This window comes from Lipotes vexillifer, unplaced genomic scaffold (genome assembly GCF_000442215.2).
Source record: "Lipotes vexillifer unplaced genomic scaffold, Lipotes_vexillifer_v1.1 scaffold916, whole genome shotgun sequence".
NCBI classification, from domain to species: Eukaryota; Metazoa; Chordata; class Mammalia; order Artiodactyla; family Lipotidae; genus Lipotes; species Lipotes vexillifer.
In genome coordinates, this window is record NW_006798383.1 from 3063270 (window position 1) to 3088993 (window position 25724).

Here is a 25724-nt window from a genome sequence, read left to right on the forward strand (position 1 = left end):
CATTCATCAGCTGATGGACATTTGAGCTGTGTTCCCTTTTGGGCTCTTGTGAATAATGCTGCTATGGACATGTGTGTACAAGTTTTTGTGTACACATGTATGTTTTCGTTTCTCTTGGATATATACCTAATGGTGGAATTGCTGGGTCATATGATAACTCTATGTGTAACCTTTTGAGGAACTGCCAGACTGTTTTCCAAAGTGATATGATATTCGGTTTTTAATTAAAGTAAATAGCTACATGTGACTACTGACTACCTGTTAGACAATGCAGATCTAACAGTTTTCCAGTGTGGAGGTGGAATATAGTCTAATGTAGTGGTGAGGTCATGGGCTCTGGGGGCAGATTACCTGAGTTCCAAACTTGATTCTTCCACTTACTATCCTTGAGCAAGTTACTTTAACCTCTTAGTGCCTTAGTTTCCTCATCTGTAAAATGGGAATAATAATAGCACATACTTTAGGGACTTCCCTGGTGGCGCAGTGTTAAGAATCCACCTGCCAATGCAGGGGACATGGGTTCGAGCCCTGGTCTGGGAAGATCCCACATGCCACGGAGCAACTGAGCCCGTGCACCACAACTACTGAGCCAGTGCTCTAGAGCCCGCGAGCCACAACTACAGAGCCCACATGCCACAAGTACTGAAGCCTGTACACCTAGAACCCGTGCTCCGCAGCAAGAGAAGCCGCTGCCTAGAGAAGCCTGATGCACCATAACAAAGAGTAGCCCCCACTCGCTGCAACTCGAGAAAGCCTGAACGCAGCAATGAAGACCCAACGCAGCCTAAATAAATAAATAAATAAAAGTAGCACGTACTTTATAGGTTTGTTGGGACCTGAAAAGATACGTATGTAAAGCTTTTGTAATATACTTCATGGTTATTAAATATAATAATACTTATCACTGCTATTCTTATTGGTGGTCCTCAAGAGTGCATTGTGGTTGGTAAGTTAGTGTCAACTCTCAGAAACTGAGATTTGGGGAGTTTGGAAGTGACTTCCTTGATTCTGTTCTATATCTGAGTTTAGGTTTGTCCCTGTGATCTTTTACCTATGTAGGTAACTCTTCATGGTGAACCTATGTAGAATACTGGTTCTCAATTGGAGACAATTTTGCCCCTGCCTGAGGACATTTGTCAGTGTCTGGAAACATTTTTGATTGTCGTAACTCAGGAGCACTACTGACATCTGTTGTATGAAGGCCAGGGGTGCTGCTAAATGTCCTCAGGGTAGTCCCCCACAACAAAGAATTGTCCTCCCCAAAATGTCAGTAGCGCCAAGGTGGAGAAACCCTTGTGTGGTACCTGCTATCCCCTTACCAGCTCCTGCCCAGTATCGTGGGATTTGAGGTCAGCCTTCCTATGAAAAGATGTGTGTGAAATAACCTCTGATGACAAATTTCAGGTGGGACAGTTTAAAGCTTTAGTGTCCTGAATCCTGATGTCTCTCAGATTTGTTGACATGTGTTACCAGTCAGCTCATCATCGTCAGCCAACATCAACTATTTTGACAAAAGCACATTTATTTAGTCTGTGGTTCAGTAAGCAGGTGAGCCTCCATAAGTCACCCCATCTTAAACCTTCTTTCCTGTCACTTTGGTCTGCCTTTGTGGTTTCACTTTAAGAATGTTTGTCTTCCTCCCAGTGAAAGCCTGAGGGCCAGTCACTTTCTTTTCTGTGTCCTCCATGGTCCCACCACCCATCTGAACTGAGTCATGTTCTTAGAACTTTTTCCTTTCCTCATTCCAGATCTTGGCTCTCCTCTCATTTTCGGCCTCATGAATGTTAGTTTGTTCTCACGCACACTCAGCCTGCAGAAACCGTTAGATGTTCCCAGGTCGCCACGAGGGAAGCTGGCGGTCCTGGACCTTGCCAGCTGTGTCTGGAGGAGAGCCCTCTCTTCCAGGTCCAGGATGCCCCTCATCTGTGGGTGCTGGGCACAAGCTGGCTACTCTGTGGGTGCTGTGGGTAAGTTAGATGGCTTTGGATTCAGAATTCCAACAGCCTTTTGAGTGCCTGGCCATCCGTACACCTGAGGGCCTCTTTCTTTCTTGCCTTAAGTTGCTGGACTGACATTTGAGGGACCATCAGGACCAGGTGGAGCAATGACCAGGTGGGTTCATTCCTTGCCCTACCACCCCAACTGTGGGCCCTGCTGGGGCCACCAACCCCACTATAACCACACAGACAGAGCAGCCACTGGGTGACAGGGAACGGCTACAGCGGGTCTTGGTGACCTGTCCACTCAGCTGCGTACAACAGGCTGAGGTCTGCCAGTGGGCACCTCCCTTTTGGCCCATCCTTTGAAGTTCCACTAGGTGGAGCAAAGTCTGGCCAAAAACCCACATGCAAATGTGGAAACCACAAACAAAGAAATACAAATAAATCCAGAACATTGCAACATGGGAGGTAAAGGAAGAGGGAAACAAGTCTCATCCTATTGAATTCTGCAGCTTGTTGATACAATTCCGGTCTTTCCCAGTGTGGGAATTAAAATAGGTCATCCTCTCAGACTTGTCAGTCTTGCCTGGATGGGGTTTTTGGGGTTTGGGGGATACTTTCGCTTACTCAGCTACATTCCCATAGCTGGATTTATTTACTTTTGGTTTTCATCTTTCCGTACTTTTTTCTGTGGGAAAGCAGATGAGCTGTATATCTTCTGTTCCTGGTGCCGTCATCACCCTCATAGAGCCACGGCTCAGTTTTGATTCACCATCTTAGGTGTTTTAAAGAATTTAAACTTGTTTTGGAAGAGATGAGAGTGAATGTAACCACATTGTGGTTTGGAACGGTGGATCCTATAGTGAAGTTACCAAAACATTTCTGTTTTGATTTTTAAATATGGAGCAAGACAGATCTTACATTGTAACACTGTTTTGTTACACATTCTTGCAGATCAGAGACACGCGTGGTGCATGGAGAAAATGCGGTGCGTGGAGAAAATAATCATATTTTTCAAAATTGTACATACTGCTTTTTGTTCGCCGTTTAAAAATTAATCTTCCTCATCTAAAATTCCGCCTGGCAGTTTCACTCCAATCATATCAAAACCCAACCAAACAACAGACACAATGAAAAACACCATAGCTTAGTTTATTGATCAGATTTACGCTTTTGTGGTTTATTTGGGAGAGAAAGTTAATATTTGGCTTTCTACACTGGGATGTTGGAGCACGGTAGCTCTTTGGGACTTGAATATAGAGTCGAACAGTGTGAGAAGTTCATCCTGTGTACTTCTTTCTTTTTTTCTTGAGTCCCTTGTCTTTAATTATGCAAATCCCCTTGCTGCTGTTGCTGTGGGTGGGAGCTGGGAGCGGAACACCTGCACCGGCCTGATTTCTCTTAAGGACCAATCTGGCTGTCTCTCCAATCCCTTTCTTAGACCCGATTGCTGCCTTTCTTTGGGCTTTGAGGTACCTTTTACCTTTTACCTTTTCACATCAGTTTTTAATTACACAAAAATAACACATGCTCATAACAATGGTAAATAATAGAGAAATACAAAAATACTTAGAGGAAAAAGTGAAAGTTTGTGGTTTGTTGTGTATTTTTGGTTTTTCTGCTTATGCTGCAAATTTATAGATATAGTAATATAACTCCTATGTATAAACTTACATCCACACACATATAAAATACATAAAGTTGTTGGTATTGGTAGGGTTCTTTCTTTTATTTGTTTTTAAAGCAAAAATGGGATAATTTATATGTAGTACTTTAACAACATGCACCTTTTTTAAAACCTTAATATATTGTAGACTTCTTTTCATATCGCATATATGCCTCTGATTTTTTTTTAATGCCTGTAATTGCTTTAGACCATGATTTATTTGACTACCCCTCCATAAATGAACATACATTGTGTCCAAGGTATTGCCATTTCAAACTGTGCTGCAGTGAACATTGTTGCACTTATTTCTTTCTGCAATTTGCTAGGTTCCTAGAAGTGGAACTGGGGACTATGGGACTATAGGGTATGTACATTTGGAATTTGGGGCCAGTAGTGCCAAGTTGCTTCCCAAAACGGCTTTATCAGTTCACATTCCCATCAATAGGGCATGCAAGGGCTCACTTCCCCACACACATGTGAACATCATTTTTTCACCTGCACCCTCTGCTTATCCTTGAAGATGTGCCTTCTGACTCTTAACATGGGCACCTGGGGAACATTTCAGTTTACTTTCTCAAAAGCCTATAGGTCTCTAATTGGCTTAGCTTCCAGTCTCCCTGTCTGCAAACTGGTTGCTCCCTTTGCTGTGGAGTAGGATTCACACAAGGGCAGTGAGCCTCTAGCCAGAGGAGGGTAGAAATGCCTGCCCATGTGCTGAAGGAAGTGGTTTGTGGTCCCTGGAAGATGTCAAGCAGGTGGCCTGGAGCTGTTGGCCAATTGCTGTGTGGTACACAAGTCTAATTTCATGCCCGAACTACCACCCCTCCGTGGTGGCCATCCCAGAAGAGACGCCTGGAAGTGGCATTGCTGAGAGTGCAGACTCTGGAGCCAGACTGCCTCCATATAACCTTGGACTAGTTAGTTGACTCAGTATCCTCATCTGTCAAATGGGTTAATAGCACCTAGCCTGTAGGGTTATTGTGAGGGTTAACTGACTTAATACTTGTAAAGCACTTAGAGCAGTGCCTGCCACATAGTAATTACTTGGGAAATGTTAGCCTTTGTTGTTGTTGTTATTAATTATTTTAGCTCTGGGGAACTTTAAGACTCCCTCCTCCCTTACTGACCCAAGGTTTGTTTTCAGTGGAGGAATTTAAGAATATATTTTGGTTCACTCCTTGTCCAAAATGCACGTGAATCACTTTCCATATCATCAGCCTTGGTGATCAGATGAGAGGTGTTTTTTCAACAACTATTTTCTAATAATAAGGTATGCAATCATTTATTCTTAGAGCAGGTAAGTTAGGATATATGCTATTTTTCTGATACACGCACCACTGTAGCCTCTTGAGTGAGGAAAAGAGTGTGGGGGTTGTGGTTAGTCGTTCATTCTGACCACAGTGCTGCCACACGCAGATCTGTCTGCTCTCAGCACACGGTGGACTGTACCGAGCTGAGGGACTCGCTCGAGCTTCTTGACACCTGTCCCCAACCTCCATTTGGTACTTCCTGTTCTGAGGTGAGGATGGTTTCTGAGGCTTTTTTTTTCTTTTTTGTAATACAGCTTTATTGAGATATAATTCACATACCATAAACTTCACTCTTTTAGAGTATATAATTTAGTGGGTTCTAGTATATTCACAAGTTTGGACCGCCTCACCACTAGCTAATTTCAGAACGTTTTCATCACCCCCAAAAGAAATGCTGTATCAGCAGTCATTCCCCCTCTCCCTGCCCCATCCCCCAAGTCGCTGGCAACCAATAATCTGCTTTCTGTCTCTATTTGTCCATTATGGACATTCACGTAAATGGAATCATATACCATGTGCTATTTTGTGAGTGCCTTCTTTCACTTAGCGTAGTATTTTCAAGGTTCATCCATGTTGTAACGTGTATCACTATGTCATTCCTTTTTATGGCCGATTAATATTCCTCTGTTTGGTTGTAACACATTTAGTCCTCGATGGATATTTGGGCTTTTTCCACTTTTGGGCTATTATGAATAATGCTGCTTTGAACACGAATATACAGTTTTTGAGTGGACATATGTTTTCATTCTCATGAGTATACACTTAGAAGTAGAATTGCTGGGTCATATCATCACTCTATGTTTAACTTTTGAGGAACTGCCAGACTGTTTTCCATAGTGGCTGCACCATTATATATCCCCGCTAGCGATGTATGAGGGTTTCAGTTTCTCCACATCCTCGTCAATACTGTCTTATTTTAAATCATCACCATCCTAGTGGGTGTAAAGTAGTTTCCCACTGTGGTTTCGATTTGTATTTCCCTAATAACTAGTAATGTTGAACATCTTTTTGTGTTCTTTTTTTGTTCGTTTTTTTTTTTTTGGTTTGTTTGTTTATTTTGGGGTTTTTTTTGGCCACGCCATGCGGCGTGTAGGCTCTTAGTTCCCTGACCAGGGATTGAACCCCTTGCCCCCTGCATTGGAAGCTCAGAGTCTTAACCACTGGACTGCCAGGGGAGTCCCCTTTTTGTGTTCTTATTGGCCTTTTGTATATATTCTTTGGAGAAATGCCTATTCAATCCTTTGTTTGTTTTAAAGGCCCTTATCTGACTGACAGGACAGTGGTCTTCCCACGGAATCCCAGTGAGTGACTGTCCAAGGGGAGGTTTTTCTTTAAACTAGACTTTGTCAGGGCGCTGGCACTCTAGACCTAGCCATGCTACCATCTCTTCTCATGACCCTGGACCAATTACTTTACCTCTCTGAGCCTTCATTACTTCTATCAGCATCTCGCAGAGATGGCTCCGAGGCAGCCATTTCTGCTGTAAGAGGAAGGGGCCCTCGTGGTCACAGAAGTCTACCATTTCTTGTGGAGATTCATGAAGAGTCTCACAGTTAAGAAACGTATATGAATCCCTTATCAGATAAATGATTTGCAAATATTTCCTCCCAATCTGTCTTTTTTTTCACTTTCTTGATGGTGTCCTTTGAAGTACAACTGTTTTTAATTTTGATGAATTCCAGTTTATCTGTGTTTTTTTGTTGCTTGAGCTTTTGGTGTTCCCTATTTATTTTAAGGGCTCTGTAAAACTTAATATTATTTAGGGTCAAAAATGGACATTATTCAGAATAGAATCCTTTAATTTTTTTTTTTTATTATGGAGCATTTTAAACATTTACCAAAAAAAAGAGAATGGTATAATGAACCAGCATGTACCCATCTCCCAACCTCAGCGATTTAGTGTCTTGGCCAGTCTTGTTTTATCTATACTGTATCCACTTTCACTTCCATTTATCCCCAGTGAAATTATTTTGAAGCAAATTTCAGACTTCATATCATCTCAACCATAAATAGTTCTGTTTGAATCTCTAAAAGATAAAAGGACTATGTTCCTGAACATAACCACCCTCCCATATCACACCCTAAAAAATTGACAATAATTCCTTAATGTTACAGGAGAGGATCTTGTGTGTGAGAATTTAATTTGGATCTAGAGGTAAAAATACTATTAGAAAATTCAGCTAATTATGATAGTTCTTCAGTTTTCGTGAGTAATTAACCCTGTGTCACACTACTTTAAAAAAGTTACTCCCCAGTGACACGCTTCAATCCTATGAATATCAAAAGTGCTCTTCCAACCACAGCTTTTTCTTTTTTACTTGAACAGGTCTAGTGGTGAAGTTTTAATCATAGCAGCCTGCTCCCCCCTTTTTCCCTCTCAAAACTTTTTTTTTTTTTTGGACACATATCCATTTCCAACCTCTTCCCAGTATATAAAGTGAAAGATTAACTTATGACTTTTGCCCTCGATTTCTAGTGTAGGGAGAATTTTTGGAAAAATCCTGTTCTTATCTGAGATTGCACAAATGTTCAGAGAAACCTAGGAAAATGAGGAGACCCTGTTTGCGTATCTTCTCTTTCAGCTCTCCAGGGCCTAGGCTGGGTGTCCCCATCCCGTGTCTGGCTGACCCTGCCCACCCTCAAGGTACAGTATTGGTGGCGGTGGGGTGGGGGTGGTGTCTCACGGCTAATGAGCAATGCTGCTGAGGGAGAGATGGAACATAGAATTTGGAGGCAAAGAAAGACACCGTAGAGATAATGATGCTATGAACAGATGTTTGGTAAGAGAGGCTGTGCTGTTTGAAATGTAGGAGATTTAGGGTTGAACAGGCTTCTTAATTGTGGGACCCTTCAGAGGCTTAACCGTAAAGCACATGCATCGTGAATCTCCAAAAGGGTCGGTAAACTTCTTTAACCATGTGAGCCTCTTATCGCAGAAATGGCTGCCTTGGAGCGGTCTCTGGGAGATGCTGATAAAAGTAATGAAGGCTCAGAGAGGTGAAGTAATTGGCCCAGGGTCATGAGAGTAGGTGGTAGCATGGTAGAGTGCCAGAGCCCTGACAGAGTCTAGCTTAAAGGAAAATCTGCCCCTAGGCAGTCAATTACTGGGGTTCCATGGGAAGACCTCTGCCTCTTCAGTCAGAAACCCTAGGTCTAGTCCTAGGTCAACTCACACTTCCAGACCAGTGTACTGCCCCGGTAAGTGGGGATGGTAACTACCTGGCCCTGTCACCAGCTGATATAAGGAACAATGAAAAGGGATATGAAAGTAGTTTATAAACCTGAGATGTCTGCAAGGGTGATGCTTTATTGTGTCTCTCATTGGTTAGTGCCACCTTTTCTATAACACTGGGAATTCCCTGGTGGTCCACTGTTTAGGACCCTGTGCTCCTACTTTCGAGGGCCTGGGTTCAATCCCTGGTCGGGGAACTAAGATCCCACAAGCTGCATGGTGCGGCCGAAAAAAAAAAAATGTAATTCTCAATAATACTGAGCACATCTTGCCAAGAACGTGCATCTTGAGAAAAGTGAAGGACTTTGGAATGTTGGATATAAAATGTAAGATATTGGTACCTGCTACTTCTTTTCAGGGCGGGACAGTGACTTGTTCTGACTTCTTGCTGTGAAGGGGGATGCTTTTTCAAAGGCCCTTCCAGCATTTTCCCCCTAAGTTTTCTACTTATAGAGTAGGGTCTTCCTGCCCACTTCTGCATTGCTGTAGTGCTTTCTTCACGATTTGGACTCCGGGTCAAGGTGTTTTTGAAACTGCTGTCATCCTGTGTTGCCTCACTCTCTGTGGCCTGGGAATCCAGGGTTCAGGTGTGGCCCATGGTTGGGTGTAATGTGACGAAAGGTCCAGCGTCCCTGCATCTGGTGTGATTCCCTCTCCAGTTTCACCACCTTCAGTCATCATTTTACTTGGGGTGTGGACGTGCATGTTCCAGAAGTTTCCCCACTCCCTACAGCTTATGGGAGGGCTAAGTTGTCATAAAGTTTTCCGCTGGTATTTTTGACCATGAAATCTTAGACCTGGAGTAGATTTGGCTACCGAACAGCCTAAGGAAGGAGGAGGTAGTATTTGATATACATAAGATCCAGGAACTGAGGGAAGGCCTAGTGCCAGGAGCTGTGTTTCCAACTAGGCTTTTTTTTTTTTTTTTTTTTTTTGGTACGCGGGCCTCTCACTGTTGTGGCCTCTCCCATTGCGGAGCACAGGCTCCGGACGCGCAGGCTCGGACCGGGGCACGAACCCGTGTCCCCTGCATCGGCAGGCGGACTCTCAACCTCTTTGCCACCAGGGAAGCCCCCAACTAGGGCTTATTAAGTTTCACAATCCTTTAAGCAAAAAAGGCGACTTCCAGGTGTTGCTAATGGAGTTTCTGGTGAACAGGAGGCAAAACCAGAAGCCGCTTCATCCCATTCCCCATAAAGGAAAAACTGTCACAGGGCGTTAGATCACGTCCCAGCTCTGCCTTGAGGAAGGCAGTTTTGCTTTTGAGATGGCTTAAGTGCTTTAAATTCCTCAGCTGAGAAATTAGATAGCCAGAGGGTTTCGCAATCCCTTCATCAAACCTCCTGAGCTCAGAGTACCATCCAGGTGCACTCCTTATCTCTTAGCTGTTTTTCAGGTTCTGTGACCAGAAAAAGTCACCTGCCCAAATGTTTGGGGATTTAGCTGCATTAGCTTCATTTTTACCATCTTCTCTTTAGTCATCAATTCTCTTCATCCATGTAACCAGTTTTTCTTGAGGGCCTGTTTTGTGTGATGCATTACTTGGTATTGTGAGGGACACAGAAATGAAAGTTACCCATCTTGCCCTTAAGTTGCTTATACTATAGAAGAGGAGATAGGCCTGAGAATAAATAACTTTGCTGAATTTATGAGCACATGAAAGAGGGAGTGGTACTACCAAATGTAAAATAGATAGCTAGTGGGAAGCAGCCGCATAGCACAGGGAGATCAGCTCCGTGTTTTGTGACCACCTAGAGGGGTGGGATAGGGAGGGTGGGAGGGAGACACCCGAGGGAGGAGATACGGGGATATATGTATATATATAGCTGATTCACTTCGTTATAAAGCAGGAACTAACCATTGTAAAGCAATTATACTCCAATAAAGATGTTAAAAAAAAAGAGTGGATTTTCCTATCAAATCACAACCAAGATGATCTCTCGCTGGAGAGTGTGCACACTTGCTCTTATGACTTTGCATCCAGGGGGCCTGGAGCTGCTTCCAGGGACTTAGAGTTGAGGTACCTTTAATAAAATGACCATGATGTTAGCCCTTTCCTTGGGCCTACCACCATTGCACCAAAAGTGGAGTCTCTCTCTACCCTGCCCTAAATTTAAATATAAGTGAAAGATGAAATCAGATTTAGTGGGGACCTTGAAGACTAATTTTCCTAAATGGAGTTCTCTTTCCAAGTTACATGTGAGAGTGTATCATGTAGTTGGTGTGACCTAGGTCCCCCCCTTTTTTTTCTTTTCCAATCTTTGGTTTAGAGAGCAGTTTGTGAGGAGACATGAAATATTTCTGGGGACAGCCCTGAGTTGTAGCTTGCTGATTTTCATGTAATCCTTGGCTACTTGACAGTTTGGTGAACTGTTTTCAGGGCAGGAAAAATGAACCTAGCATTTTGGTATAAAAACAAACAAGGCTGCTGTTGTACTTGATAAAGCTGAAGTTGCAGATCCAGCAACAGCACGCCAACCATCGGTGACAGCCCCCTGTCAGTGGTGAGTCTCGGAGACCCCTGGACTCTCCAGAGAGGGCAGTAAATGTTTATCCATGAAGGTGATAAATATCGGTGGGGTGATTGATTGTCAGCAGTAAAGGATTTTCTTGTTAGGGGGCAGAGAAGCAAGAGGCAGAAGCCTTAGGAAGCTGTTGTAAACTGGTTTCAGCTTCCGCTACTTTGATTTTTCTCTTTTTATTTTTATTAAAAAAAAACTTTTTTTAAAGTTTATTTGTTGTGATTGTTTATGAGCTATTTCTATATATACATATTTTTTTAAATTTATTTATTTTTGGCTGCATTGGGTCTTCATTGCTGCACACAGACTTTCTCTAGTTGCAGCGAGTGGGGGCTACTGTTTGCTGCGGTGCGAGGGCTTCTCCCTGTGGTGGCTTCTCTTATTGTGGAGCACGGGCTCTAGGCGCGTGAGCTTCAGTAGTTGCGGTGCGTGGGCACCTAGTTGTGGCTCGCGGGCTCCAGAGTGCAGGCTCAGTAGCTGTGGCACACGGGCTTAGTTGCTCCGCGACATGTGAGATCTTCCCGGACCAGGGCTCGAACCCGTGTTCCCTGCGTTGGCAGGCGGATTCTTAACCACTGCGCCGCCAGGATTTTTCTCTCTTTTTAAAAGGCTAAGGCTGTACCATTGCCATGGGTGTCTTCTCTCCACCTCCCACATCCCCCCCACAAAGTCAACTTCAGGATTTATCATATTTTAGTAGTAGTCATCAGAAAGAAAAGGTATGCTGGTTACAGGTACTCGGTAAATACACACACGTATGCATTGTACCTGCAGCTGATCTTTGCCCATCGTCTGCCTTTCTCAGATGCCCCGTGTGCCCTTGTTTCCATACTTTCAGTCATGCTTGGCCCTGCTTAATGTGTTCACCTTCTCCCCGCAAACCCTACATGATTTTTAGTTAGCCATCTCTTGGTAATACTTCCTTTGGCCATTTTATCCCTCAGTAGCTTCCCTTCTTCAAGCCCTTCGTGCATTTACTGCCTCTACTCCTCCCCTCCCATTTGTTGTAGGGTGCCTACGTTTGTCTCTGTGTCTGCTGTCTTTTCTCTCTAACTGTGTAATCAAATAAATCAGTCCTCCAGGACTGGAGGGCCAGACCAGTTCATCCAGTGTTGCATCCTTCTCATCTCCATGATATATCCTGGGTGGCTGGATGCGACTGTGACTATCATGTCACAGAAGAGGGGGAAGTGACGGGTATAATATCAAAGTACCGTCTCCATGCGTGTTCAAGCCATTCTGGAGCCACACAGACCTGGTTGTAATGCTGGCTCCATTGCTTACTAGCTGTGTGTCCTTGAATGATTACCTAACGTCACTGAAGCTCATGTTTTTCATCTGTAAAATATGAGATATCAGCGTAGGTTAAGATCCTCCCTCTCTGAAATATATCATTTGATGTTTAGCAAGTGATTGAAATTGAGGGCTGTTTGCCCAGACAACTTCTGGGAAGACTCAGTACAATAGTAGGAGAGCATTTCAGGTTTTCATGGATGCCTTGTAGAAGAAACAAGCCCTGTGACTTGTAGAACTCCTTGTCCTGCTCGGAGCCCAGGAGAGGTGTGTTTTCTTGCCTCGGCAGGCTTGCTACATGTCTGCCTTTTTCCAGCCCCAGGACACAGATAATCTAGTGTTCCTGGTTTCTGGCAGCTGAGTAGTCCTTAACATTTCTACTTGGCAAGGTTCTGCAAATCTTTGTTCTGGGCTTGGAATTCTTCCTATGGCATTCCCAGAATAATTACTTCAGGATCCTTTTATTGATGCCAAGCCTGGCATTCATGACGTGACAATATCTTGGTTTGACTTTGATTGTGGCACTCCCATTGGTTTGGGGTTTGGGTTAGTATTCATTTCTGTGTTTTTTGAGTCAGAACTCTAGGGCAATTAAATGTGTTTGTGCACAACCCGAGAAAGATAAGAAAGGTCTTTTATTTTTATCTTAGATGTTCTGTGTCGGCCTAGCAGCCTCTACTCAAAACTCCTGGAAATAAAAAGGCTTTAGGTCTGGAGATTATCTCCTGCCCTAGAAGCCTGGCAGTTGCTGTCCTGTTCTGACAAAACCCTCTTTCTTCAGATTCCTTGATTGCGAAATGAGAAACTCGGGGGCCGTCAACCCTAGTCTCCTTTAGCCTCCACTGGCCAGATGACAAGCACTTCACCAGGTTAGTTGAGATCCAAGGCATGGAAGACCTTCCATGCCAGTTTGCTCCTTGTGTGGGGGCCCATTGTGTGTTGGGAACATAGGAGAACTTCAGGACTTCCCCAGTCATTTACCTCACAGAGCTCAGCCTCAAAGTGGGTCAGAATGGGAGTCCTGGGGCCGCAGCGCCCTGACTCCACCCTTGGGAACACCACTGTCAGATCCGGTATAAGTGACAGTCTTATAGACAGGATTCTGGAGCACTGACCAGGGACATGCATGTATGCTCAGCGTTTGACTGACCCTCAATTCTGGTTTTTGCCTTATTGGTAACTTCTGGTTTAATATCATGACTCCTGTATTATTGTAAAGGAAAGAGTCTTTGGAGCCAGAGACTTCATTCAAATCCTTGCTCTTCCTCTGCCTACTTCCTCTGCTCTTCCTTGGGCAAGGTCTCCATATGCTTCAGTTTCTGCAACTGAACAATAGAGATAGTAATACCTACATCATGGGATCATTGTCACATTAAGTGAGATGTTGGTTAAATGAAGTCCTAACACAGAGGCTGGCTTATTGTCAGTAATAAACAAATAACTCTCTCTCCCCGCCTCCTTCCCAGAATTTAAAGATTATAAATGCATAGGCTGCTTAGAAAACATTGCCAAAAGATTCTTAACTAAAGTACAGTGAAGGAATGAATTCCACTAGCCATGAACATATACGCTGTTGCAGTATGTCTTCTTTTTTTTTTGTATTTATTTTTGGCTGCGTTGGGTCTTTGTTGCTGTGCGTGGGCTTTCTCTAGTTGCGGTGAGCGGGGGCTACTCTTCGTTGTGGTGCTAGGGCTTCTCATTGTGGTGGCTTCTCTTGTTGCGGAGCACAGGCTCTAGGTGTGCGGGCTTCAGTAGTTGTGGCACGTGGGCTCAGTAGTTGTGGCTTGTGGGCTTAGTTGCTCCGCGGCATGTGGGATCTTCCCGGACCAGGGCTGGAGCCTGTGTGCCCTGCATTGGCAGGAGGATTCTTAACCACTGCGCCACCAGGGAAGCCCCGAACACTGTCTTCTTAAATAATAAGTTAATCCAAGGGATTCCCGCATTACTATCTTTGTGAGTTCTCTGAACTGGGAAAGAGGGGTCTGGGTCAGTGGAAGGATGTCTCAGACATTGCTTGGGGCCATAAACAGTTGTTAAACTGCAACATTTTTTTTTTGAATTTTATTTTATTTTTTTATACAGCAGGTTCTTATTATCTATTTTATACATATTAGTGTATACATGTCAATCCCAAGCTCCCAATCTCCCAGTTCCCCCCGCCCCAGTTCATCCCCTTTGGTGTCCGTACGTTTGTTCTCTACATTTGTGTCTGTATTTCTGCCTTGCAAACCGGTTTATCTGTTCCATTTTTCTAGATTCCACATATATGCGTTAATATACGATATTTTTCTCTTTTTGACTTACTTCACTCTGTATGACAGTCTCTAGGCACATCCACATGTCTACAAATGACCCAATTCCGTTCCTTTTTATGGCTGAGTAATATTCCATTGTATATATGTACCACATCTTCTTTATCCATTCATCTGTCGATGGGCATTTAGGTTGCTTCCATGACCCGGCTATTGTAAATAGTGCTGCAGTGAACATTGGTGTGCATGTGTCTTTTTTGAATTATGGTTTTCTCTGGGTATATGCCCAGTAGTGGGATTAAATTGCAACATTTTGACAACATAATCCTGCTCCATCCCGGTTTAGTGTGACTCTTCCTTTCCTTTTTTTTTTTTTTTTTTTTTTAAATTGGTGAATTCAGCATTGCATTAAATTCTGCATTGTCAGGCAGTTGACCAAAACGGTTTGAAGAAGGATTTGACTTAGCTCTGGTCCACCATGTACGAACCTGGATCATTTACATAAAAGAACCCTTTTTTCTCAGACTAGCAGAAATTGCTGATTATCCTCTTGCCTCTTAAATCCCCAAATTGACTGTTGTGTCCCTGGGTTATAATATTTGTAGAGCATGGAGAAAAGTGAACTCGCCTTCCTGGGAATGCCTGCATTTGCCAATTCAGCTTCTTTTTCTCCTCATCCCCCAAATCTTAGCGCTCAGTGAGGGTTGGTCAGGGACTAGGGGCAAGGAAAAGTAGATCAGTGAGAAAGAAGCCATTCTTAGTGATCACTTTGTTAGAGTATATGATGTTGTGCTCGGTGTAGTGTTTTGGGTTTAATGCTGCCTTGCACAAGGAACTAACCATCTTATAAGAAGATAAAAGTAGGCAAATGCTGATTAGAAACACTGTCTTGAGTAGCATCCATAAAAGGATGATTCATTAGGTTGGGAGGAAATTGGGCAGCCTATGTTGCAATTTTGATAATTTAGCTTGAACTTTCACAAGATTATTTTTGGATTTCTAATAATTTTGTTGCAGTTCCACTTATTCAGAGATGACTGCTGATAAATATTATTTGGAAATGTGAAATGTTTCTTTTGCCCATTAGAGCAAGGGTTCTTGACTGTTTTGCTCATGGCGGTACCTCCAGCACCTAGACCAGTGCCCTGGCACACTGTGGGCATTCAATAGGTGTGGAATGAATGAATGAATAAGTACACTTATGCCATGTACTCTTTCTGTAGAGCTGCAGGTGTCACCTAACTCTCTTGTTAGGTAGGTTCAGACCAGAGTTGCCCAGGAGGGGCTGAGGATGCCCCTTCCTCCAGTTTGATTGTCAAAGTTAATAATGCTGCATGTGTTTTGGGATGGTCGGCGGTTGCCAGGGAACTGAGGAAATGAAAGGAGGGCGTTGGAAGCAGCCTCTTCTCTCTTGTGCCTCGATGTCCAGGCCTGCCTGTCTGGCAGTTCAGCCTGTTTGTGAGGGTAGCAGCAAGGCATGGGATAGACTGGATGACCGTGTCTTGAGAATACATATTTGCTGAAGAATGTCTCCCTAGTCCCCAAACACCTGCAGCAGCAGAAGCCACTTCACCCCTCTTCCCTTCTGCAAAGCAATGAGGCTGTGAGTCATTTTTCTGTGAGCCTCCAGGAAATGGCCCAGCTGGGTTGGCTCATTGGTTTCCTTGTCAGGAAAGTCGATGTGACCTTGACCGTCAGTAGACCTGCAGCAAGCACATTGTGTGTCTGGCTGGATTCACTAAGTACTTTTGGCAACTCACCTTGCTGTAAGTGTTATGTACTGCTAATTTATTGTCCTAGGTGGAGGTGAAAGATACTAATTTGCAAGAATCATTTCTGACTTACCTGGGTCTGCTCAGCACAGTGCCAGTCCCACCGGGGGCCTTTGATAAGTATCACTGAAAGAAAATTGTTGCAGAAAGTAAAAAGAAAGATGAGATATACTTGCTTTGAGTGACAGAAATATAATTATTAGAAAGTAACTTTGGGTTGATAAAGTTCCTCTGAAGATTGTTCTCCTTGAGAGTCATTTCTGCAAGTCCAAATCCAAACACGGACCTTTGCTTGTGTTGTCCTTGGTGGAGGATTCAGGACTGGAGGGAGCGACTGTGACCTGCTGTTGAGGGAACAGTGGCCAGATGAGAGTTGGCTTACACTACTGACTGGGAGAAGTCAGATGAGGACGCCAACCTTATAGAGAGCCGTTTTCTCCATAAACTGAGCTTAGAGAAGAAAGCCTGACAAACCTAAGGTGGTGAACTTTTCAGAAGCAAGAGTTGGTTTAAATATAGATGATCTGCTTCACTGGCAACTTGGAGGCTGCCGTGGGACTTGTTGTACCTTTTGTAAGACAAGTGAGGAAAGATGTTGGCACCTGTACATGCAGTTTGTTTATGAAATATAAACTCTCCTGTCGAAGTGAGGGCTTGAGAGGTCAGCGCCCAAGGTAGTAGGTCCTGCCTTTGCTGGGGGAGGGGTGCCTCTCTAACCTGTCTCTGTGAATTGCATCCATCCCTAGAGAAAGTTGAAACAACCAGGCCAGAGTGCACTTTTATTGAGCACCAGCTCTGGCAGGGGTGGGGGGGAGGAAAAGTTTCTGTGAAACTGACAGCCCCTGGCCTCCTTTTCTTTCCCAAGGAGGAGAAACAAGACCTTGGGAGCTATTAGAATCCAGTCGTTATTAAGAGAAGTGTAGCTCTTTTCAGCCTTAGAGCCTTGATTTATGTACAGCCCAGTCTGCTCAGAGCCGATGGGAGCGGGCAGCGGGCAGCAGCCCCCATCCTCCTCCTGCTGTGGGCTCCAGCCCTAGGTGGGTCCAGGGCAGGCCTTCGTAGGTTTGCAGCACATCCTTCTCAGTATTCCACAGCAGCAGCTGTCTGGAGTTTTTTCTGCCGTGCCTGAACTGATGTCATTTCCCCCTTGGCAGACAGCTTCAGCTTTGCTGCGTCTGAGATATGTCACGAGAAAGTGGGGGTGGGTCGGAGCCAGGCCGGGGGTGGGGGCGGCGGTGGGAGGCTGGTGGGGGGAAGCAGTGAGGAGAGCAGGAGGCAGAGTGCCTGCTTGGTCCCAGGAGTCTGTTTACTTTCTCTCCTTTGCTAAGGAAGGCTGGTTAACCGGGACCGCTGAGTACCAGGCCCACCAGGGAAAATGCTCATTCCAAGACCTTAACTTTTAAAAAGCCCTTTTTTCCCAGCGTTAGTGTGGACGATGCTCTTGCAGGATGCCTTTCCTTTTGGTTCTTAGACAGGTAATGGAACGGGTGGTCCGTGGATCGGGTTCGGAAAGGGAAGAAGGGTGGGAGTTTATCATCCTGCTGCTTTGGGCGGAGGGAACCTTTTTGAAAATGTCTCGCAGTTAAAACAGGCCAGTTCCCACAGAATTTTCCAGTCTTCCTTTCCTGCCTGCTAGTTGCTCCTTATTCCCAGAGCCACCGTGTTCTTAACCCCCTACCTCCCCGAGGTCTCTCTGGGGCCCTCCGTTCTGATTTTCCATTAGCACCATAAAACCGTTACCAAAGCCTTAGGGAGGAAACAGTTGAGTGAGGCTGGGGAGGGGGAGAGGCAGAGCGGGATTCTTGATCAAAACCCCTTTTATTCCTTCTCCATTTTGATTTGGCTAGTTAGCAGAGATTTCTTCACAGTTCCCTGGTTCTGAAGAGATTCTGAGTTGGGGTCGGGGCCTTCTTTTACAGGGTAGGGCACCCGGAGGCTTTCTCCTCCTCAGCGTGTGGTCAGGGCTGTGTGACTGAGGGGCGGCCTGAATGCCTCAGAGGGGTGGGGGTGGCACTGACCACATTTTGGCCTCCCTGACCGATTTTTCAAAGCCAGTAGACCCCTGTGGCAGAGACTCGATTGCTTTGCGCGCGGCTGTTTGAAGTAGGGGCACTGAATTATAGCCGATAACCTGGTGTGGAATGAGAAAACAGTAGCGAGCGACCAACTGCGGTCTTCTGAGAACACAGCTGTTGCCAACTATTTGTTCCAGGGCTTCTGGGAGCTGGCCACCCCTGCCCCCTCTTTGGTCTGAGAGGCACGTCTGTATCGGAATGTGTAACTGTAACCAGTGGCTGCTTTAAGAGGGGGTGGGGACAGACACACACCCTCTACTTGCCTGTTCCTGGGGGAGGAAAAGCCACAGATGTGATCAAACCAGAAACCTTAGCAAAAAAAGTCACTGCTAGGGACTGCTGGTTTAACCTCACTCTTAGAAAAGTGCTAGAGTCTCCCTTGGGTTGCCTGAAATTCTTTTAAAAGTAAGCTTTTCTGAAAAGTTCCGCACGTTCCATTACTGCTCTTGTTAATCTTCAGAGTTCCTTTGATGCAGCCGATAGGCAGAGCGTTGGGGGCCCTTTTTGAGCACCTCCTCTGCCCCTCAAGAAAGGCTGTCCTTTTAACCCATGGGCAGAGTAAGCCCTGGCAAGGATTTTGAGCAGCGTTGGAAATAGGATGGATGAAGCATCCCATGTTATGTCAGCAGGCAGGGGATAGCGGCTGGAAACTGCCTGATACAGTGGAAAGAGCAGGGCTGGGGAACCAGAAAGACCCAAGTCTATATCCTGGCTCCCCACCTGGGTCTCAGAGGCTGCCTAACTGCTCCGAACCTCATCTTTGAAATGGAAACAATAAAACCTACTGGAAGAGTCATTGGGAAGATTTCACAAAAGAATATTTAAAACACTAGCACCTTGGCTGACTGAGAATAGGCATTTAGCAAAAACGTAAGGAAACAAGAAGCTAGAGGACTGGTTCCTTTACAGAGGTGAAGGATATAGTAGGCAGGAGCTCTTGCCCTGGGATTTGGTCATTGTGCATTGACTGAGACTTGGGAGGCCACTGCTTACTGTACCAGTGTAATTTACTATCGGTCTTGCTCGTGTCCAGTAACCTCTGCTCAGTTAAGTGAAAGGATGCAGAGGTAGGTGGAGTGAAGAACTGGGTTGTTTGTGGGGAGCATCTCAGAGGATCCACAGCAGGTGAATCTTTGTTCTTGTTTCTGAACGGGTTCCTGATAGAGGGCCGAACTAGAGGACCTCTTGAGGCCCTTTCTGCCTTTGGCTTCTGTGATTCAAACTTTGCCTGTAAAAACCCTGAGTATTTTTGGTAACATAATTTTGTTTATTTCTAGCATTTCTGTGTCTGACAGTGTAACTGTTTTTTATTGGAACTATGTAAAAGCCAGCCTTCTAAAGATTACTTGGTGATAATTCTGTTTTTAAGAAAATGGCACAAAACATATATGCTGTTAGTTTTTATATACATAATATATATATATATATATATGTACGTTCATATATTATTTCCCTCTTAATCCACATAACACCCCTGTCTTACGTAGTAGTGTGATTCTGTTTCTACAGAAGTGCATCCTGAGGCTTACAGTAGGTAAGCTACTTGTCCAGAGTTGCTCAGCTAGCTAGGGAAATGGTAATCGAAGTTCTGTTTGTTTGTTTGTTTGTTTGTTTGTTTTAAACCCAGGTCTTTTAATTCCAAAGCCTGGTGTTTTTCTCACTACCTATCAGTGTCTGTGAAAGTAGAGTTGGATTAATGCGTTGTTCCAGTTGGGGCATATTTTCTGAAGGTTGTTTCTAGGTGGCCCAGGTACCAGATGAGACATTTGTCTCTGAGTGCCCTTTTACATTTTACTCTGTGGAAGAGTCTCATGCATGCAGCATCTACTGAATAATGCCTCTGCACTTAATGAATGCGAACCCGGCACAAAGGATAAATAAAGCACAATCCTTACTTCCAAGGAGCTCATACTCTAATGCAGTAGTTCTCAAAATGCATAAAAATCACCTGGGAGTGGGGCTTATTAAAATGTAGATTCAGTAGGTGTGGGCCCAGGAATCTGCATTTCTGTTGTGTTCCCCAGGTGGCCCGGACCCAGGCGGTGTCTGGCCCCACTCTGAGCAAACCCCACCCCCACCTGCACTTTAGTAGCTGGGAAATAATTACATGACAATGTGCTAAAGCCCGAAACAGAGGATCCTCAGGGACTAGGACAGCAGAGGGTGGGAAAGCATCTAAATCAGGCTTGGGGAGGGGGGTGGGCACGGAAGGCTTTCCTGAGAAGGTGATATCTGATCTGAGTCTCAAAGGATGAGTAGGAGTTTACCAGACATATGAGCTGGGGAAAGAGCATTCCAGACAGATCAGGTTGGGAGTGTTGTTTTTGTTTTCTCCTGCAGATGAGAAGGGAAACTGTCATCTGTGAGTCTTGGTATTAAGTATGCCTGAGACAAAACAAAGACCTCTGTTCATCGAGTATTGGTGTCCTTTATGACACTGAGAAAGAGGGAGGCATGAGGGACCTTCAGTCTAATAATGAGTGTGGCATGAATTCAGTGTCTGTGAAGGGCAACTAGGCCTCAAGGCTGTATTAGTTCTTCCAGTCAAGGGACAGTTAAGACAGCCCCCTGGAAGCTACAGTGTTGTCTAGAGAACAGTCTTTTTGTGCTTAATGGGGCTGAAGTTTGGAAGAGAGTCAGCTACTGAACTTTTGCGCTATGGCACCACGCGCCGCCAGATTTTAGATACAACACACAGTTGAGCATGCCATCCCTTCATTATCTGGCAAGATCAGAAAATGAGTTTTCTGGTTAAGAGGGACTCCATCCTGTATACCTAACAGATGGATCACTGATTTTCAGAGAACAAGATTGCAACAGAATGTTCTTGGTCTGCTGATTTGAATGAATTCTATTTCATGTTTAATTCAGAAGGTATTGATTTTATAATGCTGAAGGATTCTTATGACCAACATCTATATCTGAAAAGTATTGAGCACCTGTTCTACTCAAAGCACGTTGTGGATGCAAAGAGGTATCAATAGAAACTCTATCCATGCCCTCACAGTCAGGCAGGTGGCATAGAACAAGCACGCAGGTGATGGAACGTTAGGCAGGTGGCGGTGGGCGAGTGACATTAGGAATGGAGTGGTACAGTTCAGAGGTGTGGAAAGGAGGCTTTTGCAGGTGGTCCTTTCCACAGTCCAGTGGTCTCAGTTGTTGCACTGTAGGTATGTGGAAGGACCAGTTGATGGCAAGTTCTAGTTGCTGGAATGCAGGCTAGATCCGTCAAGACAGGAATTTATATCCTGTACCTCGAATGTTGCCTTTCTCTGTGGGAAAATTATCCCCCAAATTGCCCTCACTGATGAAGTGAGATGATCCCTGATACTGAAATGAGTAGTCCCCAGTGAAACTGGGGTGGGTCTTGGGCCCGCTCAGGCAGTGTGCCCTTGCCCAGGTTGGAATGTATGGGTAGAGGCACAGGGGGCTGTTTGTATTCTTGAAAAGGCCCCTGCTTGGCCTGGTGCTGAATGTGACAGGGCAGCCAGAGTGCTGAACCCCAGTTACTCCCTGGACACAGGGAAGGCAGCCTGGAGCTGCCAGCGCGGGAGCCGTGCCGGGGAGGGGGCAGATGGGATTTTCCAGCTTCCAGTTTAACCCCTACACTGCTGAATATCAGCCAACGTTGACATGATACTTTGATTATTTTGTCACGACAGCCACCCATCAGGTAGGAGGTCTTATCTCCTTTCACCTGTGAGGCAGCTGGAAACTCAAGAAATTATCTATTCGAGATCACAGAGCTAATGTGTGGCAGCGGTAGCTCTGGAGGCCACGTCTCCTCAGTGCTGTCCTGCTGTTGCACATCGCTGGTATGGTTCCCGCACCAAACCTGCTGCCAGACCTTCTCCCTGTTCTCTGCACGGGACTGAGTGTCCCAGTCAACATTACGCTCCTATGTGTGCTGATTTTAATTAGCTTCTCTACCAGGTTCAGGACAAAGTAAGCAAGACCCTGCTGGAAGGGAACTGGCTGTATATAAATGCAGCAAACACCAAGTAACACTTGTTTGTACTACCAGAGGTGGAAGCTAAAATTCTTTTTGGAACTGATTTGTAAAAATCAGTGAAAACTATAAGCGACAGCTCCGTAGAACACCTCAGTTCCCTACGGTCACCTAACAGAAAGGATGGTTCTCATCCAAGCCCTTTCAGGTGACTTTTTAAACACCCCCCGCAACATCTCTGTTGCAAGAAGCTGCTTTTTTAGAGGAATGTGCTTGTTTTTCATCACATTCTTGTTATCAAAGCAAAGAGAAACCAGTGGACTGGACAGTAACTTGGTGGAAAAGAAGACTGTATCTGCTGATTTTGAAACTTTTATCCAGGATGGAGCCAAAGAAAACATTCACTTCCTCCAGTAATATCCCATGAGTTTGATCCACCCCCTCCCACCCCTTTTCCTTGAAGAGGTAAATTTTAGTCCAGGAAAACAATAATTTGGGACTACTTGGAGGAAAAAAAACCCCAAAACTGTGCTATAAAATTTCTTCCCCTGCCCTGACTCTCCAGCAGCTGGATACCAGTTCCTCCCTGGCACTTCTTGACTCTATTTGTTGCTAATTTGTAGCAACAGTGAGTTGAAACAGCCCTGCATTTGACCTGGTTTAGCCATTTCTGTGCCCCCTCTGTAGCCATTGCTGCTGTGGGCAGGGCTCAACTGGGCTTGAACGTGGACCTCACAAGAGGCATCTGTTGCTAAAAATGGTGGTTCAGTCCTAGGTGACTTGCTTGACCTGTCTTGTTCTTTTAACTGAAAGAGAGAGGAGGGGCAGTGGCAGAAAGCTGTATACGTCTCAGTAGAGAGGGAGACAGGCTTTGAGAACAGCTGGCCGGAGTGTGACACGGTGACTTATTTTCCTGCAAGTGGCGTATATTTAGCCAGGACTGTGTCTCACAGAAGACATTGGTTCCCTTGGGTATTGCATGAAAGGGGACAGAATATTCTTTATTGTTTGGTTCTCTTAACATACATGCTCTCAGGAGCTTCCACTGAACTGTGACACATGGTCTCATTCTTTTTTTTTTTTAACGTCTTTATTGGAGTATAATTGCTTTACAATGGTGTGTTAGTTTCTGCTTTATAACAAAGTGAATCAGTTATACATATACATATGTCCCCATATCTCTTCCCTCTTGCATCTCCCTCCCTCCCACCCTCCCTATCCCACCCCTCTAGGTGGTCACAAAGCACCGAGCTGATCTCCCCGTGCTATGTGGCTGCTTCCCACTAGCTATCTATTTTACGTTTGGTAGTGTATATGTGTCCATGCCACTCTCACTTTTTCCCAGCTTACCCTTCCCCCTCCCCATATCTCAAGTCCATTCTTTAGTAGGTCTGCGTCTTTATTCCCGTCTTGCCGCTAGGTTCTTCGTGACCATTTTTTTTGTTGTTTTTTAGATTCCATATATATGTCTTAGCATACGGTATTTTTCTCTTTCTGACTTACTTCACTCTTTATGACAGACTCTAGGTCCATCTGCCTCACTACAAATAACTCAATTTCGTTTCTTTTTATGGCTGAGTAATATTCCATTGTATATATGTGCCACATCTTCTTTATCCATTCATCTGTTGATGGACACTTAGGTTGCTTCCATGTCCTGGCTATTGTAAATAGAGCTGCCATGAACATTGTGGTACATGACTCTTTTTGAATTATAGTTTTCTCAGGGTATATGCCCAGTAGTGGGATTGCTGGGTCGTATGGTAGTTCTGTTTTTAGTCTTTTAAGGAACCTCCATACTGTTCTCCATAGTGGCTGTATCAGTTTACATTCCCACCAACAGTGCAAGAGGGTTCCCTTTTCTCCACACCCTCTCCAGCATTTATTGTTTGTAGAATTTTTGATGATGGCCATTCTGACCGGTGTGAGATGATATCTCATTGTAGTTTTGATTTGCATTTCTCTAATGATTAATGATGTTGAACATTCTTTCATGTGTTTGTTGGCAATCTGTATATCTTCTTTGGAGAAATGTCTATTTAGGTCTTCTGCCCATTTTTGGATTGGGTTGTTTTGTTATTGAGCTGCATGAGCTGCTTGTAAATTTTGGAGATTAATCCTTTGTCACTTGCTTCATTTACAAATATTTTCTCCCATTCTTAGGGTTGCCTTTTTGTCTTCTTTATGGTTTCCTTTGCTGTGCAAAAGCTTTTAAACTTCATTAGGTCCCATTTGTTTGTTTTTGTTTTTATTTCCATTTCTCTAGGAGGTGGGTCAAAAAGGATCTTGCTGTGATTTATGTCACAGAGTATTCTGCCTATGTTTTCCTCTAAAAGTTTGATAGTGTCTGGCCTTACATTTAGGTCTTTAATCCATTTTGAGTTTATTTTTGTTGTATGGTGTTAGAGAGTGTTCTAATTTCATTCTTTTACATGTAGCTGTCCAGTTTTCCCAGCACCACTTATTGAAGAGGCTGTCTTTTCTCCATTGTATATTCTGGCCTCCTTGATCAAAGATAAGGTGACCATATGCGTGTGGGTTTATCTCTGGGCTTTCTATCCTGTTCCATTGATCTGTATTTCTGTTTTTGTGCCAGTACCATACTGTCTTGATTACTGTAGCTTTATAGTATAGTCTGAAGTCCAGGAGCCTGATTCCTCCAGCTCCGTTTTTCTTTCTCAAGACTGCTTTGGCTGTTCGGGGTCTTTTGTGTTTCCATACAAATTGTGAAATTTTTTGTTCTAGTTCTGTGAAAAATGCCAGTGGTAGTTTGATAGGGATTGCATTGAATCTGTAGGTTGCTTTGGGTAGTACAGTCGTTTTCACAGTGTTGATTCTTCCAATCCAAGAACATGGTATATCTCTCTATCTGTTTGTATCATCTTTAATTTCTTTCATCAGTGTCTTATACTTTTCTGCATACAGGTCGTTTGTCTCCTTAGGTAGGTTTATTCCTAGGTATTTTATTCTTTTTGTTGCAATGGTAAATGGGAGTGTTTTCTTAATTTCATTTTCAGATTTTTCATCGTTAGTGTATAGGAATGCAAGAGGTTTCTGTGCATTAATTTTGTATCCTGCTACTTTACCAGATTCATTGATTAGCTCTAGTAGTTTTCTGGTAACATCTTTAGGATTCTCTGTGTATAGTATCATGTCATCTGCAAACAGTGACAGTTTTACTTCTTCTTTTCCAATTTGGATTCCTTTTATTTCTTTTTCTTCTCTGATTGCTGTGGCTAAAACTTCCAAAACTGTGTTGAGTAATTGTGGTAAGAGTGGGCAACCTTGTCTTGTTCCTGATCTTAGTGGAAATGGTTTCAGTTTTTCACCATTGAGGACGATGTTAGCTGTGGGTTTGTCATGTATGGCCTTTTTTATGTTGAGGTAAGTTCCCTCTATGCCTACTTTTTGGAGGGCTTTTGTCATAAATGGGTGTTGAATTTTGTCAAAAGCTTTCTCTGGGGCTTCCCTGGTGGTGCAGTGGTTGAGAGTCAGCCTGCTGACGCAGGGGACGCAGGTTCGTGCCCCGGTCCGGGAGGATCCCACATGCCGCGGAGCGGCTAGGCCCGTGAGCCATGGCCGCTGAGCTTGCACGTCCGGAGCCTGTGCTCCGCAACGGGAGAGGCCACAACAGTGAGAAGCCCACGTACCGCAAAAAAAAAAAAAAAAAGCTTTCTCTGCAACTGTTGAGATGATCATATGGTTTTTCTCCT

At 44.4% G+C, this 25724-nt stretch overlaps 1 protein-coding gene across 2 annotated transcripts in view; it reads left to right on the top strand.

Moving 5' to 3' along the window:
- Positions 1-25724, top strand: part of WBP1L (WW domain binding protein 1 like) — a 56301-nt gene that overhangs the window by 4961 nt on the left and 25616 nt on the right. Inside the window, exon 1 of one of the 2 annotated variants that reach the window (XM_007470417.1) lies at positions 17293-17462. The exons of the other annotated variant lie outside the window; for it this stretch is intronic. Within the exon in view, the coding sequence (XP_007470479.1) occupies positions 17436-17462 (27 nt within the window). The 5' untranslated portion in view covers positions 17293-17435. Of the gene's footprint in view, positions 1-17292; positions 17463-25724 lie in introns of those variants that run through there. 2 annotated transcript variants of the gene reach the window in all.